Source organism: Pseudopodoces humilis, chromosome 26, assembly GCF_049639895.1.
Source record: "Pseudopodoces humilis isolate 2021_Gansu_Grassland_sample_001 chromosome 26, ASM4963989v1, whole genome shotgun sequence".
In the NCBI taxonomy this organism is placed as follows: Eukaryota; Metazoa; Chordata; class Aves; order Passeriformes; family Paridae; genus Pseudopodoces; species Pseudopodoces humilis.
The window spans coordinates 4,225,254-4,235,883 of record NC_142225.1 but is presented as its reverse complement, the minus strand read 5'-3'; the positions used below and the strand labels follow the sequence as shown (position 1 = coordinate 4,235,883).

The window sequence follows — 10,630 nt, the reverse complement described above, 5'->3', positions numbered from 1 at the left end:
CTGTGGAACTTCAATGGATTAAGTCTAAAGGGAAATGCAGGAATCCTTCCTAAAAGTGAATTTAAATTTAAAGATATAATTAATATTTAATTGGGGCCTACAGCACTGTTATATGAGACAAATTACAGCTCATGTCATACATTAAAATGTATTTTTATATATAGAAATAACACAAACTACAGAAGTCCAGCTAATACAGTTAATTCTCAGCACTGAAATGTCTGATTTCAATACTTGAAAATGTTTAAAAGGGTAAAAATCTATACCAGAGTGGGTTTTACTCAATGGCAGAACACACTGGACTGTCCCAGCATTGTTGGAATAATTTTCTCATATTTCAGTGGAGGTTTATTCCACATCCTTGATCAAAGATGCAAAACAAGAATGTTAAACTACAAAAGCCACTGTAGCATCCAGTGCTTCAGTATCAATTATCAGGAAAAAAAAAATCACAAAAGGATAATACCAAGGGCTTGATTCAGCTTTTTATTTTTATGAAAAATTAACACCTGGAGCAGTATTATTATTTGGGTGAATTCCAGACCTTGTAAACATCCAGGACTCATTTTGGTATGAGCAGGGCCTGTACATGATCCTTGATTTGCTAGCAGCAAACACTTCTATAAATAATGAGAGCTGAGCAATCCTCATGGTAGATTTTTTTTCTCCTACTTCTTGCGGCCAAGCTTTGGAGCCTTCTCCAGGCCTTGGATGTATTTCCGAGGTAGCTGATAGTCTTCTGCAACACAACCAAGAGCTCACTTCAGGTAAGGAAGAGTTAAATAAGAATTAAAAACTCAAGTTTTGCTGCGAGCAGCCCAGTTCCAGATTCTTCTTACCGAGCAGCATCTTGGCCAGATGATGGATTTGGTTGCCTTGGATCTGGACCTGGACTCTGTCCTTTGCTCCTGGTGCTGGGCTGATGGTGGCACTGGCTTGCACCTTCTGTTGGAGAGTGTTGGCCACACACTGTGGGTCCAGACCATACAGCTCAAGGTTCTTGATAATTGTCACCTGTGGGGATAACAAGGATGGGAACCATCACTGCTGTGGGGTTAACAAGGATGGGAACCATCAGTGCTGAGTGAGGGGTTAACAGGGATGGGAACCATCAGTGCTGAGAGGTAAACAAGGATTGGAACCATCACTGCTGAGGGGTTAACCAGGATTGGAACCATCACTGCTGAGGGGTTAACAGGGATTGGAACCATCAGTGCTGAGGGGTTAACAGGGATTGGAACCATCAGTGCTGAGGAGTTAACGAGGATTGGAACCATCAGTGCTGAGGGGTTAACAAGGATTGGAACCATCAGTGCTGAGGAGTTAACGAGGATGGGAACCATCAGTGCTGAGGGGTTAACAAGGATTGGAACCATCACTGCTGAGGGGTTAACAAGGATGGGAACCATCAGTGCTGAGGGGTTAACAAGGATGGGAACCATCAGTGCTGAGGGGTTAACAAGGATGGGAACCATCAGTGCTGAGGGGTTAACAAGGATGGGAACCATCAGTGCTGAGGGGTTAACAAGGATGGGAACCATCAGTGCTGAGGGGTTAACAAGGATGGGAACCATCAGTGCTGAGGGGTTAACGAGGATGGGAACCATCAGTGCTGAGGGGTTAACGAGGATGGGAACCATCAGTGCTGAGGGGTTAACGAGGATGGGAACCATCAGTGCTGAGGGGTTAACGAGGATGGGAACCATCAGTGCTGAGGGGTTAACGAGGATGGGAACCATCAGTGCTGAGGGGTTAACAAGGATGGGAATCTCAACTGCTCAACCCTCCTCATTTAATTGTCTTTTTTCACCTTCTTGTTTGATGATCTCTGTGCTATGCTGATGTCAATGGGCTCAATGTTTCCTTTCCTCACCACGGGTTCTTGTCCAGAAAATGTCACCTGGTGTAAGGGCTGCAGTCGTTCAAGGCACCTGGACAATGCAATATCTGTGTCATTCTGGGAAGGGATATTGAGAACAAGCACCTGCTCAAAAGATTGTCCCATTTAAGGTGTGAGATCTCATCTTGTTCCCATTTATCTCCAGGAAATTACAACTCAGGCAGCTCCCACCACGGGGTCTGAGTTGCAGGCAATAAATCTGTGCAGTTCTGGGAAGGGATACTGAGAGAACAATCACCTGCTCAAGAGTTCATCCCATTTAAGGTGTGAGATCTCATCCTGTTCTGATTTATCCAACAGGCAGTCACACAGAATGGCATTCACCTTTACAAAGCTACAAAACAAAAGCACACAGAAGGTGCAAACCAGGTCACTTCTTTTTTCTCTAATTTCAGCCTCTCCCGTGGAAGCAGGGCAGGAAAACTTCACCTGTACTCACTTTTTGTTTGTTTCATCAACCAACTCATTACTTTTCACGTAGTTAATGATGATGTTTCTCACCTCACTGCTTGAGAGGATGCTGCCTTTTCTGAAGACAAAGAGAATTTTTAACTCAATTTTAACAATTTGGATGTTAACAATGGGTTCTGGCACTAAAAGAGAAACACCAACTGCAGTTTTGTTGGTCTCTCTTCACTTTTTGTGCTTACCTGTGTCCAGATTCCTGAAAGAGTGGGATCATTTTTGTGGAGACCCCATAGAGTGGAATGATTTCAGGAGCGTGGTACACTTGTTCTCTGTCTTCACTTTTGCTGTCTTGGGCAGCAGAGGCTGAAGAAAATCCTTCAGGCACTACAAATGCTTTAATGCTGCCACAGGAATTGTTTGGTGTGAGTAAAAGGGATGGAAAAACAGAGCTGGGAGCAGCAGATTCCACTCCCTTTTTTCACAGACTCCCAACTCCTTTAAAGACTGATACTCTACATACTCTGGGTGTTTCCAGTCCACGTCCACAATGCTCTCCACACCTTTGTTCAGCTCCTTCACTTGTAAGACCCTCTGGTGCTGCATGCATTGCAGGAATTTAGAAAACTGAAGAAAGCAACAACCAGAAATGTGGAGTCAAGCATTTTAAACTCCCGCTACTGTTTTAAACTTTTTCTCTTCTTCTGTTTCTTATTAAAATTAATTTAAAAAAAACCCACCCAAGCCAACAGAAAAATCTCACCTTCTTATAGCTTGATTTCTTTATGTCCAGTTGTTTTCCAGCAGGGCTATAAATGGATTTTTTAAAAGTTCTTTAATTATAAGTCACCTTTCACTTCTTCTTAAATCTTGCTACTTATGCTAGAAGTTTGTTAACAGCATGAATACAAATCACACAGAGAAAGAATTACTCCCAAGAAGGTGATAAATAGAATGTGATGAGTGAAATTAGTGCTGATGTTCTTGTGGGCAGGCAAGCAGCCACTCAGGTAACTAAACCATGGTAAAAACAATGTCAGCCAAGTCAAGTTGGCTCCCAAGCACAATTCCAGGTCTGTACAATCCTTACATCCAATTATTTAATATAAGGACTGTATTTGATCAAAGTACTTGATGGCAAATGTGAGCATAACCTTATCTAAGAACTGGATTTTATTTTTCACTCAAAACCTTCTTCCTAAATACCCCACACAGTCTCCATGTTTTAAAGACCAAATCCCAGCATGCAAATCCCAATTCCATCTCCTTCCCACATACCAGCAGGAGACCATGTGGCTGCCTAGAAACGTGCTGGTGAGCAGAGGGAGCTCTGACTTCTTTACTTTGCATTTTAAGGCATGGAAAAAGCACTGATTAAACAATGCATCCATTTGCTCTGCAGGGAGAGAAAAGGACAGGTAGGCAGTGAGTTGTCTGTGGGCTTCAGCAAACCAAAAGGGCGAGGTTTGGTTTCATTGGGATCCAAAAATACCTTGTGGGGTCCTGCTGTCCTCAGCCTCTTGCTGGTCCTTTGTGCTGGCATCCTCAGCTGGTTCTGCAGCTCTGTTCTCATGGAGCTCCTCCTTCCCCAGCACTTCTGCACAAGTGTCTCTGTCCTTCAGGCTCAAATCCCTGATTTCCACATGCTGCTCTGGCTCAGGGGAGCAGCTGCTGCCAGGCTCCTTCTCCTGCAGCTCCTCCTCGTCTCCAGCACTCTCCTTTGCAGCAGAATCCGTTACCAAGGGAGCTAAGGTAGGAGGAGAAGATTTGTCACCATATTCCCTACAAAAGGAAGAAAAAGCAGAACACAGCTTTCCTTTTGCTGTTTTGAACCACAGGACAGTGAACAGATGTCACCCTTGAATAAAGGCACTGGCACCTGCACAGGTCTTTTTCTGCAATCAATGAACTGTAAAATTTATTTAGAATTTATGGAGGAAGGTGAGTTCAAAGTAAAAGTGCTACCTAAGCTGTACCCAAATAATTCAGTCAGTTGGCCTGGTAGATCACTCTTAGTGGGGCACAGATTTGGATTTCAGTAAGCACGTGAGACCTGTTGCACTTTTTCCCCCAGGCCTGGCAGTTACCCACCAGAGGTGATCCAGGTGAGTGTGCAGCACAGCAAAGCCTTTTCCTTTCATTCCAGCTGCCAGCATCTCCTCCGTGGACATGGTGGCAACTCCAACTGCCACGGGAGCTCTGGGAAAAGAAGGGAATGTTGGAGCAGGACAACACAAACACGTTGTATGACTGTGTGAGACTGAATTTAGTTTACAGCGTCTTTGTTCTTTACAGATTGGGTTTTTTCAAGCATCTACGTATTTTCTGGTTATCCTTCTGATATATAAGGTTTTCCAAAGAAACCTGAGGATAAGTGCAGCCTGGATGAAGTGAAGGTTCTGCAGTGACACATTCTTGCTTTTAATAAATTGCTAGAAGCACATGCACTGCTAGAAGAGACCAGCAGTGAGAGAAAACCAATGGCTTGAGCACTCCCTCACTCAATTTCCACACTGACACAAAAGCAATCGTGCAGAATACAATATTTTGTTAAAAACGTTGGTCCAAAAGAACCAATTTACAAAGCTTCCCACCTCAGCTCAAACAGATCCTAACCCAGAAAACAAATATTTTTTTTCCTGTTGCATTTTCCACTGCTTAGGTTCCCAGTGCATCAAATGCACGACAACGCTGCTGCTTTGATTTCCTCAAAGCCCTTCATTTTTAGTTTCTGGACAAGTTCTGGATGGGAGAACCCTCTGTACCTGTTTCCCAGGAGGGTGACAGCGCAGAGCGTGCCCCGCTGCACTTGAGGGAGGCCAGAAGGTGGCACCACAACTCCTGGCAGCATCAGGTCTGCGGGAAGAATGAAGCGCACCCAGTTCTCAATGAAACGCTCAGGCACCGCCTCCTCCGCCTCCCTCCCTCCCGTTACTCAGCAAAAACACGAGCCGAGCACGCGCCGGGAGAACAGGATTCTCTGTTTCTCCTCCTAAAGCAGCGCTTTTTCCCCGCGGAGTGCGGGATCCAATCCATAAGGATGCTGGGCACATCCCAAAGCACTGCAGAGGAGTGAAGCTTGCTCAGCCCTGTCAGACCTGAGGGACTGTTTTTAACGAGCTCCCAGTGCTCCTCTTCATTAATGGCATGGAAATGGAAAGGAAGAAGGAGAAATTTCAGGAATTACCCATTTACTCTCTCCCTTCCCAAGGGAAGAATGTCCCAGCAGCTTCTTCCCTGGAGAGAGGATTTCCTCAAAGTGGCCACTGCTGCTCCATCCCTCCCAAATCTGCCACATCAGCTGCAGCCAGCTGGGAATTCTCAGGGAGCTGCCTCCTTGCTATTTTGAACAGAAACTACACCCCTGCTTCCTTCTGCTTCCCACACCTGGAATGACCAGACTGGGATGTGAGCAAAGGAAGGTTTTCCATGCTGCAGGTGTGGCACGATGTCATCACCACGATGGAAACAGCAGCTGCTCTCCCTCCCAGCAGCTCTCTGCAGGCTCCTGCACTGAGCTGTTCCATGGCTTGGCTCTGCAGGCATCTCACTCACATTATTCTCAGCATCCCTGATTTAATGTGGAGGCTGCAGAAGCCAAGATTCTTCCCCCTATTCATTGTCACAACTATTTTTATCAAGAATAGAATGAAGTCTGCAACTGCCACCAGAGCTCTGCATGGCTGGGGACAGAAATCACATCAAGGCTTTAATGTGACCACGTAAGCAGCTTTAAATTATGTAAATTACCCGGGCAGACAGCAGCTATTTGAATGTATGGAAGAGATATCCCAAAACACGCTGCTTTTAGGAACTGAACCTCCTCCAGTGCTCCAATCTACAGCACTGGAGAGCCTCGTGCCTTTCCCCTCCCTTCTGAGAAGTGGCTTTACCTCTCCCCCTGCCTTTGTTGCCATTGTCTCTTGGCCAGCTCCTTATCTTTGGATCCCGAAGAGAGGTAGCCTGGTTGCCAGGGGCGATGAATGACCCACAGGCCTCTTTCATCAATGTCCTTCCCCATTAGCAAGTCTTTTTCCCCAGAAACTGGGTCAGTATGAGAGGCTCACTCAGATGTCTATCACAGCTACACACTCCAGCACTTTAATTTCGCCAAAAGCAAACAAACCAGAGAGAAGACCCGAGTTCCACTTTAGATGCTGTATCATGGAAAAAGACATCCCTTCCTATGTGAGCACTTCCAGGTAGAGACCAAGGCTGCAGCAGCTGCAATTTAATCTTTTTCTGCTTGAGCAGTTCAGCAATTTAAAGTTTATAATGAGCTGATTCTCCTGAGTCTGAACTGCATCCAAAGCAGGTTCCAGAAAACAGACTCCTTTCCTGTCAGTCCTGATCCATAATGAGGTGGTAGAGCCAGTAACCAGTAACCTGGTAGAGCCAGGAATTCAGCTCCAACCTCACCTGCACAATCCACAGTTTGGCTGACAGTGATTGCACTAGAGCTTCCAAAATAAATTCCCTTCTGAATGATGAGCTTGTTCACCTGGGCACTGACAGGAAGCAGAGTGGCAGCAAAGGAATTTTCAAAAGGGACAGACCAATGGCATGGGCAGTTCTGTGTCCCAGTTCAGGGTTGCTTGTCACTCTGAGAAGGGATTTCCAAATCTGAGCCTCCCACACAGAGCTGGTTACTGCACAGCTTCACCTACTTTCTTTCATTCACAAACTCTTTTTACAGCTAATTTATTTCCTTTCTAGGACACCACCACAAATTATTTTTGAGTACTCATCCCTTCTACTTGTTTCAGGTACATTTTTACCCCTGTGAAGGAAAAAACCTAAAAAGCCCCAAAGGTAACTCCCTTTTCTAGGGCAAAGGGACAAAATTCTGGTGCTCTTACCTGCTCCTCCTGCAAGTTTCTGTAGCACTGGGGGCCATGTTGTAAAGGCAGGGAGAAGGTCTGGGTAGACCCACAGAGTGTACACTGTTCCAAAACAGAAATAAATTTAAAAATCCATCATTAAGACCATCTCTGGCTGTTGTTCCTTCTAATCTTTAAGACTAAACTCTCCTTGGATAACCATGAAGATTAAACTTAATTGGATAATAAAACACTTAACTGCATCATAAAGAAATGTGAAATCAAAACAATGCCACAATGATTAACTGGGAAGGTAAGCAAAGAGGGAGGATTATTCCAATCCTACCTGTTGGATACAGAACTTTCTCAGCTTCAAACAGTATTGGGTTCCTGTGGTTCATGTAAATGGTGATGGCCTCCCCTTTGTGACAGTGTATTTTGATGACATTGAGCTCCTCCTTGTTTGGAACCAACTCAGCCAGTTGTTCAGTGCTCAGGGTGGGAAAAGCTGCTGCCACATCACTTCGTAGCTTCCTCCTGCAATGATAAAATCCCAAATGTGTTACAAAGCTGTCTAGGCCTTCCCTCAAACTAATTCCTACATCTGCTGTTACAGTTTTGTTGGCTGTTCCTGAAATTCCCACCTTTTCACAGGAGATAATTTGAAGCATTTGTGTGTGGGTTTACAGATGATGTAAGAATACCAGGAAAATACCAGATATACTTGCCCTGCTCCTATCTTCCTTAAACATCTGCTTTCAGCTTCTGTTTGCAGCCCGTGCCTCTGTTTTGTGCTGTGATTTCCACCTGGGAGTGCCACACTCGCTCTGCCCAGCCTGTCACCCACAGCTGGAGCAGGGGACAGACAGATTTCCCTGTCCCCCAGTTTTAATTGAAGTTTAAGCCCCAGTGACCAGCACGGGGGGGGTTGTGGTCATTCACAGCAGTGTCCAGTGACCCTGAACAATCAGGGGGTCAGCCCAGCATCGCTGCTCAGGAACATAAAGAACTAGAGAACTACAGATGGCTCGGGTTAAAAGAGACTTTAAATCTAATCCAGTCCCACCCCAGCCATGGCATGGACACCTTCCACTGTCCCAGGCTGCTCCAAGCCCTGTCCAACCTGGCCTGGACACTTCCAGGGATCCAGGGGCAGCCACAGCTTCTCCGGCACCTGTTCCAGCAGCTCCCCACCCTCACAGGAAATAACTTCTTCCTAATATCCAGTATAAACCTACCCTCCTCCAGTTTAAAGCCATTCCCCCTACTCCTGTCACTTCTTGTCCTTATCCAAAACCCCTCTTCAGCTCACTTACTGCCGTTAGGCACTAAACGCTGCTATAAATAAACACAGAAGGCTCATCCAGACCTCGGCATGACATTTCAATTAAACCTGGCTTAATTACGGCAGCACCTTCCAAGGAATCGCACATTCCGTGCTCAGGCCGGGGCAGGGAGGTGAAAGCAGCTACCCGCAGAGGCACCGCCGACCGCGGCCCCGAGGCCGAGCCCCGCGCATCCCCCCGGCCAGGCGGGGGTTCCTGCGGGGTCCCGGCGCGGCACTCACCGGTCCGAGCCCTTGATGTTGGTGTTGGCCCTCACGCGGAACGCCCTGGCGAACATGGCGGGCCCGCGCCGTCCCCTCAGCCCGCGGCGGCCGCCATGGCGCCGTCCGTGCCCATAAACCGTCCGGCTGGAAACGGCGCCCGGCCCCGCCGGGCCCCCGCGACCCCGGCCCCGCCGCCCTCATGGCTCCCGCTCTCCCTCGGCCGCATTGGGGACCCCCGCCCCAGCTCCTTGAGGCGATCCCGGTTCCCCCGCCCCGATTCTCTGAGAGGTCCCGGTTCCCCCGCCGCGGCTCCTTGAGGGGTCCCGGTTCCCCCGCCCCAGCTCCATGAGGGGATCCCGGTTCCCCCGCCCCGATTCTTTGAGCGGTCCCGGTTCCCCCGCCCCGATTCTTTGAGAGGTCCCGGTTCCCCCCCCCCCCAGCTCCATGAGGGGATCCCGGTTCCCCCGCCCCGATTCTTTGAGAGGTCCCGGTTCCCCCGCCCCAGCTCCATGAGGGGATCCCGGTTCCCCCGCCCCAGCTCCTTGAGGGGATCCCGGTTCCCCCGCCCCAGCTCCTTGAGGGGATCCCGGTTCCCCCGCCCCAGCTCCATGAGGGGATCCCGGTTCCCCCGCCCCAGCTCCATGAGGGGATCCCGGTTCCCCCGCCCCAGCTCCTTGAGGGGATCCCGGTTCCCCCGCCCGGGTCTGGGGTCCCCCTACAGCGCCCCCCGGGCTCCTCCACACGAGGGGTTCTCAGAAGTGTGGGGCTTCTTTTGTGCTTAAACTTCTGAGCTGCCTTCTGGTTAATGTGCCCTGGCACCTGGCCCTGGCTGGGCATTCTTGCTGTCATTTATACATTTGCTTGAGTGTTTCTGATCGATTTCTAGCTGGAGATTGAGGAGTGTGGAATGAGTATTACAGGAGTATTGTAGTAATTGGAGCCTTCCCAGGATCACAAAGTTACTGAGATTGGAAAATCCCTCCAGGATCATCGAGTCTGAGCTGTGCCCGATCCCCACTTTGTCCCCAGCCCAGAGTGCCACATCCATCCTTCCTTGGACACCTCCAGGGACAGGGATTCCAAACCTCCCTGGGCACTTCCAAGGCCTGGCCGCCCTTTCCATGAGGAAATTCCTGCTGCTGTCCAAGCTGAGCCTCCCCTGGCCCAGCCTGAGGCCGTTCCCTCTCCTCCTGTCCCTGTTCCCTGGGATAACATCCCAAATCCCCCCCGGCTGTCCCCTCCTGGCAGGGAATTATGAAAAGCCAGGAAGTCACAGACTTAATTTTTATTTTATTAATTTCATGAAGGGAATAAATACACCTCCTATATCCCATTAGAGAGCCCTCATGCTCTGAAACTCCACCGATGCCTCCAGCTCTGTAATTCCCTCTCTACCAGGTGAAATCCGTGGCTGTTCATGGACGTTCTCCTGGACTTTTTACTCCAAATCAATTCCCGCAGAGGGGCTGGCAGAATCGGACAGCCTGTGCTTTCCCACAGCCCCCGGCGTGCAGCAGTCAGCGTTTTGCCCCCATCCGCCTCTCCGCAAATACGTTACTACCGAACGTTCTTACACGCCTCGCCTCGAGGAGCCGCCTCTCCTCCGGGCAGAGCGCTCTGCGGTGTGCGGGGGTCCCGCGGTGTGCGGGGGTTCCGCGGTGTGTGGGGGTCCCGCGGTGTGCGAGGGTTCCGCGGTGTGCGGGGGTCCCAGGGTGTGCGGGGGTCCCAGGGTGTGCGAGGGTCCCGCGGTGTGCGAGGGTTCCGCGGTGTGCGGGGGTCCCGCGGTGTGCGGGGGTTCCGCGGTGTGCGGGGGTTCCGCGGTGTGCGGGGGTCCCGGGGTGTGGGGGGGTCCGGGGGTGTGCGGGGGTCCCGCGGTGTGCGGGGGTCCCGGGGTGTGTGGGGGTTCCGCGGGGTGCGGGGGTCCCGCGGTGTGGGGGGGTCCCGCGGTGTGCGGGG

At 49.6% G+C, this 10,630-nt stretch overlaps 1 protein-coding gene across 4 annotated transcripts; it reads right to left on the bottom strand.

Moving 5' to 3' along the window:
- Positions 1-473: 473 nt before the first annotated feature.
- EIF2D (eukaryotic translation initiation factor 2D) lies at positions 474-8,811 on the bottom strand. 4 transcript variants are annotated; one of them, XM_088067291.1, is made up of 15 exons: positions 8,693-8,811; positions 7,472-7,662; positions 7,165-7,248; positions 5,071-5,161; positions 4,397-4,504; positions 3,798-4,087; positions 3,584-3,701; positions 3,069-3,114; positions 2,829-2,932; positions 2,551-2,709; positions 2,340-2,429; positions 2,139-2,234; positions 1,811-1,931; positions 840-1,014; positions 474-761 (listed from the first exon to the last, which is right to left on the bottom strand). In XM_088067291.1, exons 1-15 carry the CDS (start codon positions 8,746-8,748, stop codon positions 493-495), a joined length of 1,998 nt encoding a protein of 665 aa, XP_087923417.1. In that variant the 5' UTR covers positions 8,749-8,811; the 3' UTR covers positions 474-492. The 4 variants fall into 4 exon arrangements, with proteins under 4 accessions (XP_087923417.1, XP_005529388.2, XP_087923416.1 ...); XM_005529331.3 differs by having other exon boundaries at positions 474-739; XM_088067290.1 differs by lacking the exons at positions 7,165-7,248; positions 7,472-7,662; positions 8,693-8,811 and adding an exon at positions 6,056-6,219 and having other exon boundaries at positions 474-739.
- Between the last annotated feature and the right edge of the window lie 1,819 nt (positions 8,812-10,630).

Bases quoted from the DNA above. Each gene is read 5' to 3' on its own strand.
- EIF2D (XM_088067291.1), bottom strand. From the start codon at position 8,748: ATGTTCGCCAGGGCGTTCCGCGTGAGGGCCAACACCAACATCAAGGGC. The intron at 3,702-3,797 runs GTATTTTTGGAT...CTCTCCCTGCAG, and splicing joins GGACAGCAGGACCCCACAAG to AGCAAATGGATGCATTGTTT. The intron at 2,430-2,550 runs GTAAGCACAAAA...CTTTGTCTTCAG, and splicing joins TTTCAGGAATCTGGACACAG to AAAAGGCAGCATCCTCTCAA.